Genomic DNA, 21906 nt, shown 5'->3' with positions numbered 1-21906 from the left:
AACAGCTTATTAACAAATTGCAGATTTCATTTTAATTATCAAAGATTGTTTTTTAAAGCTGTATCTTCTACTATTTCAGTTAAAATGCAGAAAAGAGTATTCTAAATGCATTCAATTTTATCTAAGACTAAATAGATCAAATTAATTTTATATTAACTCGACAAATTCATAATATCTGATTATATATATATAATATATATAGTCTGATAATATTCATATTTTTATATTCATTAAAAAAAAGACCAGGAAAGCTAAAAATTAAAAATCACACAAATTTTACCACTACAACTTGCAGCTTAAGCTTACTTCCCAGTAAGACATGACAAAAGGCCAACAGCTGCATCTTAAGAGCTTACATTTAATGAAAATAAGAGCTTTTAAAACACATTGGAAAATCTGATTATTGTATCTTTTACTGCAGTTAAGAGATTATACCATACCAAAATTAATAAACACATGTAATTGTGATAAAGAGGCTCTTTGCACTTTTATTTGTTAAAAATATTGGGTTTTGCAGATACCATTATCAGCTATATTTGTTTTCATCACAAATACACTTTGAACTGAAATAGCATGGCTACAAATTAATACATTTTTAGTGAAAGAAAAAAAGAAGTTCTGAAAATGCACTTAATCTTTATATTTTGTACTACTAATACAGAAATACACTTACCCTGGAAGCATATCTATCATCAAAAGAATGCTTTATCATCAAATTCTTGAGCACACTAATTGCAATCTGTCGTATGTCTCTGAACTCTTGTAATGCATTTCCCACCTCTCTTAGAAGCAATCCCACTAAGAAGTGATTCTTACAGAACTCATCTGTTAACGAATAGTCAAGGTGAAGGTCTGGAAATTACAAAGTACAAGCCCTATGTAAGGAATAGTTTCATTTAATTTATTAATTAACAAAAAGTTAAACAAAAGTGTTTCCCAGTTTATTGACAAAGATGATTTATATACACCTAGCTAGATTAACTATACAATGACACAATTACTGAGCAATGACTATATATATATATATATATAATCAATAGACACCAAAGAAATATAAACTTGTGTCTTTAAAAATAGTGTTTTTTAAAATAAAATCTAACATTAAAAAGTGTTCCTACAAAATTCACTCCGATCAGTATCTTTTAGCTTCAAGTATTTACATAAGTATTCACTATGAATACACACTGTAGAACCTGCTAACTGTGTTGCTGGTTAACTTGTATTTTCACAGAAAATACACCCAAAATTTGCAGTGGGTAGTAAAAGTGCTACTGGTGATGAAGAGACTACATTTGTATCACATATGTCTAAATTAAGGAATTTGTTCTCAGTTTATAAGCATACAAATAGGTAGAACCATATTTAAACAAATTAATTTAAAATGAATCTATGAAAATTATACTTGCATTGTAATAACTGTATATTAGTCAAATTTTCAGCTACATTCAATTAAAAATATGCATAAGGTATTAGCTATATTAGAATTGGAATTAAAGGACACCTTACTTGAACATTTTATGCCTAAAACACTGTAATACAATTTTATTTCACAAAATATATAATGTGTAGTAGTAGCAGCTGTAGCTGTAAATCTACACTAAGCTATATACAGATATACATTCAGATATCTATATAGATGTTAAAAGATACACACACACGCAAAAATTCTATCAGACACACCAAAGTCGAGCTACTCCTGTTTAAAAGTACTTTTTCATGTACTAAAATAATCCTTCAACTAATTTGCATAGCGAATACACCACATGTAGTATCATATATTTATTATAACATAGATAAGTTTAAAATATCCGCTGATAAGCTGTTCCCAAGAATTTGTTATATTTACTTTCTCTGTTCAACAGATTAGTCAAAGACCAGATACTGATCTCAAAACACTTTCATTTTTGGAAGAACTCTCCCAGGAAGGGAATCCATTAAATAGGAAAGAAACACAAACAGAAAAGCATAAGACTTTCTACAGGCCTTCCTGTGTTATTATCATGAGAGCCAGTCACATGTCACCTGAGATCTCTTTTGTCTGGAACAGCAAAAACAAAGCCAGAAGCATTTGTGATAAAGGCATTTCTCCCTGGTTAAACACCTAGTTCACTGAGAGGCAGCATTTTATACTGTTCTTTATTGTGCAGTAAGAAGCACCCTTTGTTACTCCCTTATAAGTACTAAAACAATTCATAGGTCCTTTTCTATGGAAAGATTTATGCAATGTTATTATCCGAAACACTCCTGAAGGCTAAAAAATCCAAACACATAAGTTCTATGCAGTTGCCCTTCTCTTACTCTATGCCATTCTATCACCTTAGTGAAACTTCTAATAAGTTACATCCCACTTTACTAAGCCAGCAAAGGCTATTGAAAAAATATTTCAAGGGAGATCAATCTACCAGAATATCAATATTAGGTAAGAACTCTCGGTAGTTTATTTTACTTGTAAAAGTACCTTCCTCATCTCTGCTATTCATGTTTGCTTTGAAACAATGCTAGCAGGAATCTAATGGTGACTTTACAGCTGCAAATGCAATAGCTAACATACTATTTGTTTTGGCACAATGTTAGATGTACCAGGAGCCCAGCTTGGCTAAACAGGGGAACAGACTGAGCTCCAGTGCAAAGAAAGGATGCATACAAGTGATGTAGGAAAGAAGAGGCTACAAAAGAAGAATACAGCAACACTGACCAGGCATGCAGGAACTATGCCAGGAAAGCCAAAGCTTAGCTATAGCTGAAACTGGTAAGGGACATCAATGGCAAAAAGAGCAGCTTCTACCATTACATTTGTAGTAAAAGCTTGGACAATGAAAATATTGGACAGTTGTTCACTGGGGAGGGTGATTTATTGATAATAATCAGATCAGGCTGAGGTACTCAATACCGTCGTTGCTTTGTTCTTCACCACCACAGTCTCCCAGGCCTTTGAGTCTAGTGATAGGGTTTAAGGAAGAGAACTGCTAATAGTTAGCAAGGCCATCCTCACTGACATTGGGTCAGGGATCTCCTGAGAGACCTCGAACCACACAAGGCAATGACACCAGATGAGATGCTGAGAGAGTTAGCTAATGTCATTGCATGGCCATTTACTATCATCTTAGAAAAATCATAGTGATCTGAAGTCTCTCATAATCAGGATCCCTGAATGACTAAAGAAGGGCAAATGTTACACCCATATTTCTAAAAGAGCAAGAAAAATAATTCAGGCCTCACTTCGGTCCCTGGGGAAAATCAGAAAGTAAGTCCTCTTGGAAGCCATTTCTCAGCACACAAAGGACGAGAATATGACTGAGAATAGCCAGCAGATTTACCAAAGGTAAATCACACTCAATTAACCTGACTTCTAAATCAAACTCATTTGATCTGTGGATAAGGGGTAAGTAGAGAAAGTCAACAGTATCACTGCATCCAAACCAGGAATTTGTCTAGATGGGCAGACAACTAAACACATGAAAAAACTAGGTGGATCACTGGGCTCAAAGGCTAATGATTGAAGGTTTTAATTCAGTCTGGAGACCAGTTACAAGAGGAGTTGCCCAAGATGTATCCTAAGACCTATCCTACCAAGTATTCCATTTAATACTTTCAAAATTTCCAAGATATCATAGACTGGCAGTTACACAGTCTACTTATTTAACAATAAAACACTGACATACAAGAAATACAGCACACACTTCTGTACATGAATTACCTTGGTATCTCTGAATTCTGCCTTTTCCAAATGGCATTGGTAGATTCAAAGGTATGTAGTGCTCATGATTACAGACTACACGGAGAAATTCAAATTTGAATTCAAAGAGAGTCTGCAAAAATCATTTAAAAGTGTAAATAAAACAACTGATGCAGTGATTTGAATAATATATCAAAAATAGCTTTATTACACAAATGAGTGATTTCTGTCAGTGTTGCAGTGCGAGGGATGTAGCCTTGTGGAATTTCCACGTCAGTATAAAATACTTTAATCACAATTCATATGCAATAGCTGGATATAGTTCTGCCCATTTTCCAGAGCTAGTTAAGTTTACTAGGATCTTATACATTGATGTAAGAAAATTCTGGAATCACAAGAGAAATTCTTTGGACATCTAGTACATGATATCCCCACTACTGTAAACACATAGAAACATATAGAAACATATCAACAATCCCAATTAATGGTGCCAACCTTAAAAATATCAAGCAAGAAAATGTAAGTCCACTTAGTGTTACCCTTCCCATTTTCTAAATACACATGCTATGGTGTGGTAAACGGACACCTTGAAGATGGGAAGTAACATATGAAAAAGAGATTTGGTGGAAAACTGATCGAGGCACAGCATTGGTACTTCTAAGAACCATGCTCGAATGTAACTGGAAAGAAGTCAAGTCTTAATGCAGGGCTCTATCCACACGTATCAAAAAGAGGCAACTCCTAAAAATATTTTGTTTAAAAAAAGAGTACCTTTGGATCTCCAGGAGCAAAGCAGTTGATGTAGTTATTGATTTGTTTGAAAACAAAACCTCTATCCATAAAGGTAAAACACCTCTGGGGAAAAAACAAACAAACAAAAAGACAGTATTGGTTTAGTATCATCTCAGCGCTCACTAACTATACACCTATGTTTTACAAGTTTATTTTCCAAATACATCATTGATATTTCATTCATCAGAATATAAAACAAGCATACTATATATACGTATACCAAGTTTTCTCTTACAGTCCAGATTTTAAACAAATCGCAGATATAAAAAGCAGTTTGAATATAAGTTGTCCATCTCGACATAAGCAACGTCATCAACAGCCTTAGCTACCATTTTATTTCCTTTCCTTTTTTCCACTACATCTGTTTGAAAATGAAAAGACAGTGAAAGCCTGTTTATATAAAATAAGTGCAAATAAAACACTACTCAATGCATGAAGTTTTTGTAGGGTTGGAAGAAAACTAGATAACATAGAAAAGAATAAACAAGAACAAGGCAAAATAGTTTGAAGAAAATATAAATTCATAAAAAACTCATGAATAGACAGGTCTTTTGATTCCAGAAAATGCAAATTATACTTCAATAGATTTTTACTTGGACATAGAATTGTACTTAAAAAGCATAATGCATATTCAGTTTTGTATGACTTGACTTTAAAAATTCCTTAAAATACACAAAGAAACATTATTATTGAAAAAGTGACTCAAGTTGTTTGTGTACCTACTTTTATAAAAGCAGCAAGACTATGGTTTGCATTTTTTGAAGCCTCTGGATTGTCTCTGTATTTCTGAGTGATGTGTGGCATCAGCATATTAACAACTGTTTCAACTGTGTGATGAAAGGAAGCAGAAAATCTCTGGTTTCGTAACAGCTAGAAGAACAAATTCAAATACAAATTTAACATGCTTTGTAACACCAGAACACAAAAGAAAACCTATTTCAGATAAGATATAGATAATCTGACAGGAAAGGAAGACAGAAAGTTTTCAAATTTACTAATTTATAATATTCTTTAAACACAAGATCTTCCTGAACCTTTCTAAAATAAGGAGAAGAAAAAGAATACTTGCTTGAAAGAAAATATTGCAATATGCACTAACATCTGTATTAAAAAATCTAAGCAAAGTACACTTTTCTTTTTATTGACAACAATGTATGCATGAAAGTTTAAAGCATTAGTATTTTTCTATACTAAAATAACATCCATAATAAAAGCTAAGAGTAAAAAGGAATTCTTTATTTCTTCTACAATCCCCTTCAAAGCAGGCACCAATTAGTTCATGTATCAACTACATTGTCGCACTCTTTTTTTGCCATGGAAAGTGGGGTTATTTGTTGCTATGAAATGTGTTTTTAAAAAAAATTTTGATTTTTTCCATCATGCAAATTCTCACCCATGCTTTTATCTTTCAAGAACTGTAGCTCTTGCTCATCAGTCACCTTCAGTCTCAGCTCTTCCAGTCTTCAGAATTACCAGAATCTTGTTTTCCATACACTTAAGGTTCCAAAATAAGTTTTCCCTTGTTTTTAAGTAGCTTGCCAATTAGTTTATTCCACTACATTCATGACTTTCCTTTTTTTTAAACCACCATCTATATTATCTTTATCAATAATTTCATACATTCTGACCAACATTGGTTAGTAAGTTCTCTTCAGCTTTTTGACATCATATAGCTTTTCTTTTATTGCTTTACATCTTACAGTCTTTCATAGAGATTTTATCTTTTTCCTGAAGGAACTTAATGACAGGTAGGTAAGGCTGAAACTGGCTATGACAAAAGTTGTTATTATATATTTTCTTTCTGTAAACTGTAAAATTAAAATATCAGACTGTTCTGGAATACTTTATTACTAAAATGCTTTTCTAAACCAAATCCTTTCTAAACTAAATTTTTTCTAAACCATCCCCAGGGAGAGCAAGTCATTGTCAAGGCCCTGCATAAACCTATGATTACAAAATTCGATGCAAAGTTCCCTTGTTTGAACTGTGCTCCAAAACCTCTAGTTCTATCTTTAGAAAAATTAGATTTCTAAACATAAGGGTTGAAAAAGATCAATGCATAAATATCTACAGTATCTACACAATATGATATCTATGCAATAATGCAAATAATAAACAAAAATTCAAAACTTGGTTGGAAGGTACGTCAGTCTGTGTCCTCTAATATTCTGATAACTCAGTCTCTGTTGGACAGTAATTATATAGATATATATTTTTAAAAATAAAATTCTTGCTACAGAAGTAATTTTGATGTGCACAGAAATCTATCATTCTGCAAAACTTCACAAGCAGGAAATATCTGACTACATGTTCCTCTTATTATTTTAAACAAGATAGAAAAGCTAGCAAAATAATTTGTTTGACATTCTTGTAAAGCAAGAAGTATTGCTTGGGAATGAGGATATTTGGAAACAAGAGGTGAGTTCTGCTTTTTTATGTCACAGGGAAGATAATCAGGTTAGCTCTGACAGAGTAAGCTTTTTTCATGTCAAATACAAAGAAAATATATAAATCCAGCATAAAATGTCATCTTAACAGTTTTTAACTATGAACGTAGCTTCACGTTATTGTGGGGGAGAATGAGAATTCAAGGCGACATATAGCAAAACGCTAGAATTCAAAGATGCTTATTAAGAGACTTTACTCCCATTGTACTATTGGACAATCCATATTTGACGGTTGCTTTTGGAGATACTATTAAAAAAGCCCAATATACTAACCTGAAATGGATGAGATTCGTATAGAACAAGTATACTTAAAATACAAAACACAAACAATCTGAACCTCAACTAAGTTCAAGAATAAACTGGTAGGAGAGTGGGACATAAATAGAAACAAAAAAAGTAATTTCCAATATCAAGGGTTTTTTTTAATATAATTACTGCATGCTTCTATAACAAGAGCAGTTAGTCCTAATTAACAATGTATCACTATTTTGTTAGCTTCAATGTAATCTGTGTAAAAAAAAAAAAATCATTGCATGGACTGTTTCCATCTTTGAAAGATACATAGTTATAAATCTACTAAATCTATAAAAAACACCTTATTGTGCTTCCTTATCTTCTATTTTGAAATAGAATGGAGACTCCTAAAAACTTAAGAGTGCCATCAATATTTAGATCCTATTTCTGTGGCTTATTTATTCAACTAGGAATTAGTTGAACCTTTGAAAACAGTTATGCTGTTCCATGATCACTATTTGCTCAGCCCACTTCCTATAAAATACTTATTAGCAATCATGTTAACCAGTAGAACAAATATCTATTACAACAAAGCATAGAACTTTTTTGCTTAAATAATTTTGTAGGGCAGAAAGATTAAAGTAAACAGAACTGTTCAGAATTTATAAAATCATAATACCCTAAGTAGTAGATAAAACTTGGTGCAACAAGTTTTTGTAAAGTATCATATAAATAAAGGGTGAAATTTCATTATTTCTACACCAATCTTCAAGAAATATAAACATACACTGAATTTTCTCCTGCCTACATCTTCTGGCTCTTTTTAATGAAAAAACTAAAATTACTTATGGCAACCCTTAAAAATCCATCTCAGAAGGTTACAGTATGTAATTTAAAGTGTGCTGTAAATAAAAAAATTAATTACTCCGTTTTTCAAGTACATGAAATTTGAGGTCATTAGGTCTTACTGGTCATTACTACTAAAAAAAATAAAGTCAACACTTTCTCTTATGGAAACTTAGGTCTCCTAGACATCAAGTTGATGAGGTTCTCTCTGAGTAGTAATAATGGTCATGCCACTCCAGCTCACATACCCTTCATATCATTGTAACACCAGCTAGTCAAACCTGTAACAGGTACCTGCAACTGACATTATATTTCATTGCCATTTTTCTCCCTTGAAAAGCAAACCTTGTTACATAGAATTTATTCCTCAGATCCAGGGGAGTGGTGCACTCCAAATGCAATTTATTATTAAGATGACACGGGTCGGTAATGATTCATCAGCTTTGAGACACAAGCCTTTCCAGCAAATGACTCAGTATAGCACTCTGGTGAAAAAAAAACAACTAGTAGTAATGTGACGCTCACCAATGGTGCTATATCACACTATGCAGAAGATGCCAATTTTGGGAGAAGATGCTTAATCTTGGACACTGGCTGAGTCATTCTGAGAAGCTGTGTTTGGTTTTTTGTTTGTTTACACAGACTCCTTTAAAAAAGATTTTATTCTACTGTACTTATTTTATCCACCATCTGATCTCAATTTAAAAACATAATCACTACTGTAAGGAAGTTATAATTAAATTAAGGAAATGAGTTTGCATGATAGAAATTTAGTGGTTTCTTTGAGGCTTTTTTAAACCAGTATACTGTTTCTAAACTTGTGAAGATTTACGTATGTTTTTTAAAATCAGGAAAATTAACATATTCGTTTAGTCAAGCAAAAAGTGTTTTTTTCCCCCATAATATTACCTACCAAATACAAGAGCAAACATCCTCAAGATATACAACTTTCACGAACATCGTGTTTTGAAAACTTGGCACAGATGTGCCACATTCTGTAATTAGAAAAACTGTCAGAGTGTTGAGAACTGTAAAATAAATACTGACAGTACTGTCAGGAAAGTCACCAAAAACACTCCTAAACCTACAGGAAAAGAAAGTATTTCAGTATTAATAATAAAGTTTAGTTACTCTACATTTACCAAAAGTTGTCAATATCATTTTTGAATGATCCAATTTTAATTCAACTCCAGGAGTCTGTAGAATATTTCAGCTTTAAATAAGGATCAGAGGATTCTCTGTTTTATCAGACTACACTTTCATTTCAATTAATTAGTGGCTGTAATAAATAAACTCAAATTAGAGTGTGGTGAAATAAGAGGCACTCCATTTACAACCTGAAAAGAGAGACAAAATCTTTTCTAAGCAACATCAAATCAATAACAGAAATGTAAGTCTATAGATCCTACTGTCTTTTCCAAAATTATTCGGACAGATACCATGGAAACACAAAAAGAAGTGAAGAATAAAAGAAAGGATACCTGGATACTTTTCTTACTCATTTGAATTAATAGCATTTATATTGATCAGTGGTGGATAAGTCTTGTCCTCTTGCTAGAAATTAAAGGAAGCTCCAAGCAGTTACTCTATGTTAGCTGACCAATTAAACCCAAGCAAGGAGCTTGACATCTTAATCCAAAAGGATACACGGCACTAAACATACAGCAAAACCTTGTGCACATGATTGTATTCTAAAAAAAACCCAAATAATAGCCCTCATAGTTCCCCAGTTTATTTTAAGACGTCAGTGCTAAAAGCTTGTCCTCTTCCACATTTCAGAAGATAACTTATATCTACACTACTAGTAGCATGTCAATGCCTGACCTCTCAGCAAACTACAGACCTATTTCTAGATTAAAAAGACTATAAATATGTGAAAGTTAAAGGCACTATGTGAGAACATATCAAGTCAATTTTGTACAAAAGTATCCTTCCCCTGAAAACAACTGTCTAACCCTTTTTTTAAAAAAATCTCCCAATAAAGGTACCAGAATTTCATCAGGAAGCGTTCCAGGACTAGTGTCAAATTAAAAACTGAATTTTTATTTTAAAAAATAAGTTTTTTTTGTTATGATTAAAAGGAGATGACCGTCCTTTTAATGACATTTTAAGTGAAGGGAATTCCTTTTAGCCTTCTGTATAAATCCAAGACAGCATCTAGCATCTCATGACACTACAAGCAAAAGTTTGAGGTTTTCTTCAAATATAAAAATAACCGGATGAAGCAGATATTCTTTATAAGTTTTAGCTGCCCATAAAAACTTAATCAGAATAAAACATAGCTGGGCAAATTGGGGTGTGGTCGGGGGCTGGTAATACTTAAAACACATAATTGATTTTGCTATTAAATGAAAAAAAGCCTTGACACACTGACTGATTATCTGGACAGCTGCTCTAACATTGCACAGGAGTGGGAAACAATTATTTTATCATCCATGTTAAATAGTCTCCTCTTTATTTAATTCAGATGGTAAAACACATGAATTTCTGCGAAGAGTGCAATGTTAAAGCTGGGTATCTTTGTTACATGATATATTTCAGTAGGTGTCCCTTGGGACAAAACAATAATGCCTAGTTCAGCTTGAAATCCCTAAAGAAGTAGCTTTTGCATTCTTCCTCCCTATTGTTATGACATCCCTCAAATTATGTATGAGTAATTAGTGCTAAAATGAGTTGAGCTGAATACTGTAGTAAGACTTTTTATTTGCTACTAGACAATATTCAGTGTGATGAAATGATTTAATTCTTTTAACTGAAAGCAAACCAGTAACACGAACAGGATTTTTTCTTTTTTTTTTTAACATACATACTAAGAACAAGTGATGGTTAGTAGGATCTGGACTTCAAATATGTTACTTTGGGAAATGACTACTGATGAAAAATTCATTTGATCAATTATCATATGGAGTTCACATGCTTCTTAAAAAGAAAAATCAATCCATAATTTCTAAAAAAATCAAACAAACCAAAAAAACCCTATTAATCCCAATATAGAAAAGTCGAGACACTTTAAGTAAGTTGAACTGGGACATGAACTCTATTATTCATACCACAGCAGAACAATATTAACTATAGCACATCCTAACATCTTTTCTGATCATTGTTCAATCAACTATTTCTCCCTGTGCACTTCAGACTTTCAGTTATGCTCCAAATACACAGTGAAAATACTGATAAGGATTTCAGATTTCCTGACTTTGACTCGGTAAGTTACTGAGCTAGGAATACTTTTTGTACTTGAAACTTTACCTCTCTAAGAATTGTTTCAAAGCAAGAGTAAGTAAACTAAAAGCTCCCACTCATGTAAGAAAAACATGGCTTACTATAAGCCAAGCTGGTCTGGTTCTAAAATGTCTAGTTCTAAATTAGTATTATCCCTCCAACAGAGAATTAAATTTTGATATTTCTTATTGCATACAGAAAGACTACAAAATGTGTTATTCATTTTTCTCATAGTTTTTTAATGTCAAAGCCAAAGAGCTGCTTGGGAAAAAGACCACATATTTTTGGATATCTACATCAAAGGCCACATTACTGATTGTTGCTTCCAGCTTCACTGTACCATAAGTATAAAGAAATTGTACTAAAAGGGTCTGAAGATTTGTATAGGCTCCTCTATGGTACAGATTTTAATGGGTTGCTATGCATTTAAAATAATGTTTTATCCAGCTCTCTAGAGTTTTCTAATAGTCCACCTTCTTTCTCCTAGTCCTTTGCTTTCCCTCATTTTCTTATAAAATAGTTACTAAATATGAATCATATACTATATGTATACAACTCTAATTTTCTAATTTTCTTATATGCAATAAAAATGTGACTAGAGAAAGACATTGTGCAAATTATTTTTAAAAAACTTTAACTTTTTTCTTTTTTTTTTACAAAAATTAACATACCTTCACTTTAGAGTTTTCTATCAGATGCTGAGCCATTGATTTTATCAGAACTTCAAAGAAAAACCATGAATACTGCAGAGAAAAAAAATATTCTGTAAACTCCCCACATGCATTCAACAGTTATTTCAATAGTTAGTGCATATTCTTCCATTCTGACTGGATATGAATATACATGAAAAAGTATATTTCAATATATACCTTAAGTAGCTTGTTGCTTGTAAGAAAGTCAGCAGATGGCTTTAGAATCGTGGTCATGGACTTGGTCAATTCTTCATGTACAGTCTTAAGTTCAGAAGCAATATAAGGTTCAGCTTTATAAGCATACTTGGGGAGAAAAAATATAATTTGATATTATGACATAATATGAAATTACTGAAATTAAACAAATGCAACTTGGTTTAAATATACTGTTTTTAGGGAAATTAAAAAATAATAATAAACTTTGTTTATTTTTGCCCACCTTGACATAAGACCTCAAGTAGCTATCCAAGCCTTCTTCATGACACTGAGCCACAATATGGATGATAACTCTAAATAAGAGTCAAAAACCAAAACCAGGTGAGTACACAGAAGAAAGGTATGGCTGCTGAAGCAAAAATTTTATTCAGTTATAGTCATCATTTCAACTCTACAAAGCACTTAAAATTCTTTACCTTGTCACATTGACCGCAACCTCCTCTTGAGTAGCTCTAGTGAGAACTCTAAATAACTGGTTTAGAACAGTTGGCAGGAAAGCAATCATCACATGGCCTTCCATAGCATGAAGGCTCTAAAAGAAACAAGCAGTACTACTGTCACTCCCTTCATTCCCTTGAAACAATAGCATTTAAATTACAAATATTGAAACAATAAAATTTATTTCAATTTTTTTTCAAAAAAGGCTACTTGCTTTTTTTTGCTATTAATTATCTCAAATACAACCACATAGAAGGCAACTGAGAATAGTTTTCAATAAAAATTTTTAATAAAAATTAAGTTTCATTAAAAGGATTTCAGAAAATAGTTATTTGTACTTTTCTGTGCCCATGCATACTAGGTCATGTTTCAATGAAAAGAACATCCGTCTATACCACAGGTTCACAAACTGAAACTTTGGTATATTTATTTCATCCATTAAAGTAGGGATTTATCAAATGGAAGCTCCACAAAAAATACAGATTGCTTACCTGTCGTAACTGCAATATTAGTTATAGTCAACTGCAAAACAGACAACTAATATATTAAAAAAAAAAGAATGGGGTATATTAAAATTCCTAACTACCTAACATTTGGAATTAGATACAGTTAATTACTAGTAACTCAGCTCCTTCAACATATATTGTCCACCTTCATATCCAGTGAATTCTAAAGAATCACTAATCCTTGAGAGCACAAAAACTTTCTGCAGTACCCATAGGAAAGGTATCACCAGGAATTTGTTTGCATTCTACCACACGCAAAAGATGTTACAGACAGTATATGCCATTTGATCCTCCATTGTTTTATACCACAATAACCAATGGAGCTAAAGGGAGTTTTGGGGAGGAGGGGGAAAAAAGCGCTATTTGAGGGACATATATACAGACAACATATTTCAAGCAATTCCAGTTTGCATTAAGTAGATGTCTTTTTCTTGAATGTTTGCGTACATGAACATTCACACTATTTGGGACTTCAGATAACCTTTCCTCCTATGAGCTCTCAAGTGGGTTTTTTTTGGTTTTATTTTGTTTTTACGTGTAAACAGTAACCATACTCTACTGCATCTACTGCTTCTAATATCAGAGTATTAGGTAAACATGCAAATGGAACTCCAGGTCATAGCTTTGTCCAGGATTCAGACATTTTTTGGTAAAGGGACTGTTTTAGTTAGAACTCTGCCACAACTGGGCTTGTAACAAGCTCTGATGCCTCTAACCATTCAATTAACTGAAACTGTCAAAAATAGCTGTGCCCTTTGATCTCAGGCAGAAAACTATGGGCAAACATCTCAACTTACAAGCTGCTAAGAGATGTTTGGGCTCACAAAACATGAAAGAAAGCATCCCAACTTCTTGACTCAGATTAGTTTCAGAAAATATTTAATTAAAAGTATCAGGTGGTGCTTATACAAAACCTTGTTTGGGAGGGGAACAGGAGTCAGAATACAGAACGGGAGAACAGCCAATACCTGTGAGAAACTATAGCTAGTGAACTGAGATGTTAATTTTTGAAGAATTTTTAGCTCACAGCCTGGCTAAGTCTGGCACCGATAGGTATTGGCTAACACATACAAGGCAAACTCTCAGTATATAGGAGAAGTGAAAAGTATTTGAACTCCTGGGAAGCCTAGCTAAACAGGAATTTGGCCAACTGGAAATGACACTAGTAATAATTTGTATTTAATGCAGAGGGTGGCATATGTCTCCTGTTACCTTAAAGTAAGGCAACAAAGCTAACAATGTTTTAATATACTAGCATGGAGCATGTTTATACTGTGTGATGAAAAATTTTTATGTTTAATGACAAGCAAGAGTTTTTAAAATGCACTCTGTGGTTACACTATTCTGACAAGACATGGTCTTGTCACTGAAACTGAAGTTATTGCTAATGTGGAACTGATAAAAATGTAAGTAAGTAAGTGTTGAAGAAAAGCAGTAAGGTATATAGAATCATAGAATTGGTAAGGTAGGGACCTCTGGAGATCATCTAGTCCAACCCCCCTGCTCAAGCAGGGTCACCTAGAGCATAGTAGACAGGGTTGCATCCAGGCAGGCCTTGAAGATCTCCAGAGAAGGAGACTCCACAACCTCTCTGGGCAACCTGTGCCAGTGCTCCGTCACTCTCACAGTCAAGAAATTCCCTCTCACGGTCAGGCAGAACTTCCTGTGCTTCAATTTCTGCCCATTGCCTCTTGTCCTGTCACATGGGCAACTGAAAAGAGTTTGTCCCCGTCCCCTTGACACCCTCCCTTCAGGTACTTGTACACATTGATAAGATTCCCCCTTCAGTCTTCTCTTCCCCAGGCTGAAGAGACCCAGCTCTTGCCGCTGTTCCTCATAGGGCAGGTGCTCCAGCCCTCTGATCATCTTTGCAGCCCTACGCTGGACTCTTTCCAGTAGTTCCATGTCTCTCTTGCACTGGGGAGCCCACAACTGGACACAGTACTCGAGAGGAGGCCTCACCAGGGCTGAGGAGAGGGGCAGGATCACCTCCCTCCACCTGTTGGCAACATTCTTCCTAATGCACCCCAGGAGACCATTGGCCTTCTTGGCCACAAGGGCACATTGCTTGCTTATGGTCAATTTGTCATCCACCAGCACTCCCAGGTCCTTCTCTGCGGAGCTGCTCTCCAGAAGGTCAGCCCCCAGCTCATACTGGTGCTTAGTTTTCCCTAGGTGCAGGACTCTGCACTTGCCCTTGTTGAACCTCATGAGGTTCCTCTCTCGCCCAGCTCTCCAGCCTCTCCAGGGCTCTCTGAAGGGCAGCACAGCCCTCTGGTGTATCAGCCACTCCTCCCAGCTTGCTATCATCAGCAAACTTGTTGAGGAGGCCCTCCATCCCCTCATCCAGGTCATTGATGAAGAAGTTGAACAGGATGGGACCCAGTACTGAGCCCTGGGGGACTCCACTAGCCACAGGCCTCCAACTAGACTCCACGCCACTGATGACAACCCTCTGAGCTCTGCCTTTCAGCCACTTCTCAATCCACCTCAATGTCCACTCATCTAACACACACTTCCTGAGCTTCTCTAGGAGGATGCCACAGGAGACAGTGTCAAAAGTCTTGCTGAAGTCAAGGTACACAATGTCCACTGCTCTCCCCTCATCTATCCAGCCACTCATTCCATCACACAAGGCTATCAGATTGGTTAAGCAGGATTTCCCCTTGGTGAATCCATGCTGGCTACTCCCGATCACCTTCTTTTCCTCCATATGTCCGGAGGTGACATCCAGAATTAGCTGTCCCATCACCTTTCCAGGGATGCAGGTGAAGCTGACAGGCCTATAGTTCCTGGGTCCTCCTTGCCCTTCTTGAAGACTGGAGTGACACTGGCTTTCTTCCAGTCCTCAGGCACCTCTCCAGTTCTCCAGGACCTTTCAAAGATGATGGAGCGCAGCTTGGCAACATCTGCCAGCTCCCTCAGTACCCATGGGTGCATCCCCTTTGGGCCCATGGATTTGTGGATGTCAAGCTTGCCCAGAAGGTCTCTAATCCTATCCTCCTCAACCAAAGGAAAGTCTTCCCTTCTCCGGACTTTCTCCCTCACGTCCAGGCTGCAGGAATCACGAGGGCTGCCCTTAGCAGTGAAGACTGAAGCAAAGAAGGCATTCAGTAATTCTGCCTTCTCTCTATCCCTTGTCACCAGGGCCCCTGCCCCGTTCAGTAGTAGGCCCACATTTTCCCTAGTTCTCCTCTTGCTGCTGATGTATTTGAAGAAGCCCTTCCTGTTGCCCTTGACATCCCTTGCCAGACTCAATTCCAGCTGGGCCTTAGCCTTCCTCGACGCATCTCTACATACTCTGGCTGCATTCCTATCATTCTCCCAAGTAGCCTGTCCCCTCTTGCACATTCTGTGTACTTTCTTCTTCTGTCTGAATTTGGCCAAGAGCTCCTTGCTCACCCATGCAGGTCTCCTGCCCCTTTTGCTGCACTTCTTACTCATAGGGATGCACCGCTCTTGAGCTTGGAGGAAGCGATGTTTGAATACTAGCCAGCTTTCCTGGACCCCCCTTTCCTTCTAGGGCCTTAACCCATGAGACTCCACCAAGTAGGTCTCTGAAGAGCCCAAAGGTTGCTCTCCTGAAGTCCAGGGTTGCAATCCTGCTTGTTGCCTTACTTCTTTCCTGCAGGATCCTGAACTCCACCATCTCGTGGTCACTGCAGCCAAGGCTGCCCCCAACCTTCACATCTCCAACCAGTCCCTCTCTGTTGGTAAGGACAAGGTCCAGCAGGACACCCTTCCTCAGAGGCTCCTCCACCATTTGTGACAAGAAGTTATCATCAATGCACTGCAGGAGCCTCCTCAACTGTTTGTGCCTTGCTGTGTAGTCCCTCCAGCAGATGTCAGGGTGGCTGAAGTCCCCCAGGAGAACCAGGGCCTGTGATTGTGAGGCTACCTCCAACTGTCTGCAGAAGGCCTCATCAACTTTCTCTTCCTGGTCAGGCGGCCTGTAGTAGACACCCACAACAGCATCCCCTATGCTAGCCTGCCCTTTCATCTTTACACAGAAGCTCTCAACTGCCTCCTCCTCCTCCACCCCTAGGCAGAGCTCGATGCATTCCAGTTGCTCTCTCACATAAGGAGCAACTCCACCACCTCGCCTTCTGGGCCTGTCTCTCCTAAAAAGCCCATAGCCATCCATGGCAGCATCCAGTCATGAGAGCTATCCCACCATGTCTCCGTGACTGCAACGAGATCATGGCCCTGCGATCGCACACAGATCTCCAACTCCTCCTGTGTTTTCCCCATGCTGCGTGCATTGGTGTACAGGCATTTCAGAGAGGTGGTCATGCCTGCAGGTTTCCCAGGAAGGGTGTACGGGGGTCGCCCACAGCCATGTCCCAAACGCACATCCCCGGCTGCATGCACCCGTTGGAGGCCCCCCAACCCAACTTGTGTTTTGTTGTCTACCCTGTCTGTATGACACCCCCCTCTCCCCTCCTACCTAGTTTAAAGCCCTCGTTGTCAGCAGGTTGGCCAGCCTAGTAAAGAGGGCTTTAAACTAGGTAGGAGGGGAGAAGGGAAGTGTCATACAAATAGGGAAAACAACAAAACAGAAGTTGGGGTGGGGGGCCTCCAATGGGTGCATGCAGCTGAGGATGTGCGTTCGGGACATGACTATGGGCGACCCCTGTACACCCTTGTATTAGAGTACATATGAACATACATGACTGAAGCAAATCATGTGATTCAGGAGCGATATGAGCAACTGTTCTTTCAAGGTTTCCCCAAAATGATACTTTAGGTTTGATGGTCATGCTGTTCTACCAGACTAACGCGTTCGGGACATGACTATGGGCGACCCCTGTACACCCTTGTATTAGAGTACATATGAACATACATGACTGAAGCAAATCATGTGATTCAGGAGCGATATGAGCAACTGTTCTTTCAAGGTTTCCCCAAAATGATACTTTAGGTTTGATGGTCATGCTGTTCTACCAGACTAACAAGAGTTGTTACTATGATGGCTTCAACTCTAGCAAAGCGTTAGGTTTGATGGTGAGCACATAGCAAGACAAGCGTGAGATTGCCCTGTTAGTCCCAGGAAGAGAATTTGTGATTGAATCAGAGTAAAGCACAGCCCTGATGAACATGAGAAACAAGCAGCGGGATTTCTGAAAGTACTCTGAATTCCAGTGAATCAAATGGGTTCCAAACTGAGGGTTGCTTTCAGGTTCAGTTCCTGAGGTATCAGCCAACTGTCCACATAAAATGCAGGGCTGTTCCATTCCTCACAACAAGAACAGCCACTGCTAGTAAGACCCTGATAAAGAGATTCTCCCTAATGTGCAAACTGGAAGGATTTTTAAGAGTAGTGATTCAGACTTGTCATGGATGCAGATATTTTAGTGACTGTGATCCCTTTTATGTGATACATGACTGTTTCCTATTGCCAGATCAACTGCTTTATATTTCAGCATCAGCAACAGTAAATTCTGGCTTTGCGCTTGAGCTTATCAATAAAAGACATTCAGCTTCCTCAAGCCCAATGTATGCAACAATTCTACTCTTCCTCTTGATACTAGAAAATATGTGTCATTCACAAAAGAACAGGAAGGCTGCTATTCTTAATATATATATATGCTGAAAGTTGTAAAGAGCATGCATTGGCCACAGTTCGGACTCAAAGAGCCCTAATTTGTGATGAAAGGTACTCAGCACGTACTAACTTTCTTATACGGAAAAAAAGGAGAGGCTAAATTCAGTGATGAAGGTTCAGTCTCCTAACTCATTTCAAAAGCGTGAGCAGAGGACAAGAAGGCAAAGCTACACCAATGGGGGGAAAAAAAAGTTCTTTATGCCTAGACTTACAAAAAGCTGTGTGATTCCTGTGTTGCTATTTTGATGGAATGTGTGAAGAAACTGATTACTGACAACTGTTAAAGCCCTAGCCAGAAGAGTACAAACAGTAGGAGCTGAGAGGTAAAGAGGTTCTCTCCTTCAAACAAGAACTCAGACAGCACAAGCCTGTAAGACCAGACTGTTGTTTCCCCAGACTGTTGGGGAAGGTTGGCCTATTCCCTTTGGCCTCAAGACGAAACACTAAACAGGCAGATCTTTTCCTCTTCTGTCTCTAATGGAGAAATTCTTTCAGGACAGGAATCATGCACATACAGTAAAAAAAAAAAAAAACAAAACAAAAACAAAACAAAAAAAAAAACAGCATTTTAAAAAGCATCAGAATGCCAGAGGATTTACCAGCGTAGTATCAGGGAGAAATTCTGCACATAGGCTGTCTCTAACTTAGCAGGAGCCTTCTGGTACTGCAGAGAGCATGCTTTTAAGGCCCAGCTCTACCAGGCTTAGTCCTGATGACATCTAACTGGGAACTATTTGGTGCAATTACGACAGCAGAGAGAAGGATGGCCCCCATCTAAAAACATCAAGAAACTCAAAAACAGTCATTAGAAGTGGGAAACAGAGAGAAATGTCATCTTATCAAAACAGGAATATTAGCAACAAAAATCCAAAAGCAAAAGGAATTTCCAGTGATTCATTGTAAGTAATCATGTGCAATGATGAAATTCAGCTACAAAGCTATTTACTCTTTGCCTTATCCTTTTGATGTGAAGCTACTGTGGCCAGAACCCATTCTCGTGGGCTGTACTTTTGTCATACACTTTGCCAGCACCATTTTGGGATTGCAAGATTTCAGAATGATGATAGATAGAAGAATATGAGACAAGCCTGTCAGTTAAAAGAAAAAAAAAATCCACACTTCTTCCAAATAGACTTATTCTGACTTCTGGCTGCCAATGAGCAATGCTCCTTTTTGTACTAAATAGGATCAGAAAAGCCTTGGGGAATGAAAGATGACTTATAACCTTGGTTCTGATATAACAAAGACTGGAAAGCAAGTCCAGTTCAAACGTATACCACATTCAATACTTAAGTTCTTACTTGAATGTCATGAGTAGACAGTCTCTTTCTATGAATCAACGGTAGAGAATTGTATCAATAAACTATGTTATGCCTACAAAAATCACGAGTTACTTCTAATACCTTATACGGATTTTAAAGTGACTGAATCTTGGCTTCCATATTAAAAGTCTGGCCTACTTGGCTAAGATAATATTACTGCAAAAACCATGCACTCCAGTCTTGATGGAAAATTGTAGATGACAGTGATGACCCAAAGGGAATCTATATTACTGACACTGTAATATTTCAACAAACAATGTATTACCAGATGGTCAATGGCCATCATTCCTCACCAATACCATGTGCAGTTTGATTTGTTTGTTTGATACACTTGGTCATTAATGTAATGAAATCATCACCCATAAGGCTGACTGATACTGTCCCAATATTTCCTCATGCTGTTTTGCTTTTATCTTATATTTCATCATAAATTATTCAGGGCAGGGACCACCTTTTTCTTGTTATAGTGTATATTCCATAAATGAGACCTAGACAATAGCTGAAGCTCCTATGTTTTACAAAAGTATAAATAAAATATAAAATTTGTTATTAACTGTTGTTTCATACCTTAAGATATTTTACAAGATCAGTTCCCAGTGCACGAGCTCCAGACTCTGTTTTCTGACAGTATTGAAAAAAATTATGCAAGTGCTGGTCCTATAAAAGACAAAAAGAATCACAAATTAAACAATATCTAACATTTTTACCCATAATCAAAATCAAAATATGGAGAAAATGTGTATGTCTGTATATACACATTTTTTGAAAATAACTGAACTGTGCCACTCTAAAGAATAATTTAGTATGAAAGTAACACAGATTCTTTTTTGCCTGTATGAAAAGTCTCCAGTGATTTTGAAAATTCATTATACAAAAATTACCATATTCTTTCACACCAGCTGACATGCAGAAAATAGGATACAGGCATTGGTTATCCCCACTGATCATGTGATGTGTGTTATGAGCAACTACAACAGCACTCAGTGTTTTGCAGACATGTCATTAAATAGCTTTCAGGTAACTATGATCTCTCATCTAACAGGAAGGCAGGCTCAGATTGGAACAGACGACAGTATTAGACAAAAGGTTCACATTTGGAATAGCCTTAATGTCAGATCTGTGATTCTTTTTTTTTTTTTTTTGATGTGAAAGATGGATACCGTGCACAGAGCTGAAGAGACAAAAAGTATGACAGCAGTATTTTAATGACTAGGACTTTGGAAATCTTCTCCTCAAATTGTATATACATGTTATAAACACACATTATTCCTAAAACTTATTCTAATTTGTAACTTACCTGAGTATACACTGTTGACACCAGATGAGTGGATATTTTTAACAGTTGTTTGCCTCCGTCTACCCATTTAATTTCAGGACCAGAATGCTGCATGCACACAAAGAGAAAAACTAAAATAATGTAGCTGAATATATGAATAAAACAGTGCTTTGTTTATAGGACCAGAAATAATGCTTTTTGGTATCAGTTTTGTTTTGTTGAGGAAATGTGTGCAATGAGTAAGTCCAGCACTAATAAAAGTGTTTATGAAGCTTAAAAATGACCAGTAATAGAACTGGTAGTTCTACAGCTAATCATCTTGGTCCTACCCTCCTAACCACAGGCATGAGGAAAGATAAATAGCCATTGTAGGAGTCTTGAAAAATAATCATAGTTAAAATATGAAAAGATTAAAGATACGAAGGAGATGATGGATGAAAAGCTTATATCTGAGTTTTGCTTGTTTGTTTGTTTTTTAAAAAAGGGAGGTGGAACAGGAGAAGAACACTAACTCCAGCAGTTGATTAGGCCTCTTTCTTCAAAGAGTCGTTTTTCTCCACATTTCATCCTTTCAGTCAAAGCCCCTATCACATTTTACATTTTCTATCCTTTTTGATATCACTTTTATTAATAC

General features: G+C 36.7%; 1 protein-coding gene across 8 annotated transcripts in view; it reads right to left on the bottom strand.

Annotated features, from left to right (window-relative positions):
• DOCK9 (dedicator of cytokinesis 9) overlaps window positions 1-21906 on the bottom strand; it is a 144185-nt gene that overhangs the window by 49056 nt on the left and 73223 nt on the right. For 7 of the 8 annotated variants that reach the window (XM_062566824.1, XM_062566816.1, XM_062566820.1 and 4 more), the window contains 10 exons: window positions 21294-21380; window positions 20564-20653; window positions 12542-12657; window positions 12349-12418; window positions 12087-12212; window positions 11889-11960; window positions 5192-5338; window positions 4448-4531; window positions 3698-3809; window positions 674-852 (listed from right to left, as the gene is read on the bottom strand). In XM_062566824.1, coding sequence (XP_062422808.1) covers window positions 674-852; window positions 3698-3809; window positions 4448-4531; window positions 5192-5338; window positions 11889-11960; window positions 12087-12212; window positions 12349-12418; window positions 12542-12657; window positions 20564-20653; window positions 21294-21380 — 1083 coding nt within the window. The remainder of the gene's footprint in view (window positions 1-673; window positions 853-3697; window positions 3810-4447; window positions 4532-5191; window positions 5339-11888; window positions 11961-12086; window positions 12213-12348; window positions 12419-12541; window positions 12658-20563; window positions 20654-21293; window positions 21381-21906) is intronic. The other variant, XM_062566819.1, reaches the window with a different exon arrangement.

The sequence above is a fragment of the Rhea pennata genome, chromosome 1 (genome assembly GCF_028389875.1).
Source record: "Rhea pennata isolate bPtePen1 chromosome 1, bPtePen1.pri, whole genome shotgun sequence".
In the NCBI taxonomy this organism is placed as follows: domain Eukaryota; kingdom Metazoa; phylum Chordata; class Aves; order Rheiformes; family Rheidae; genus Rhea; species Rhea pennata.
This window is presented reverse-complemented; position numbering and strand designations above follow the sequence as displayed.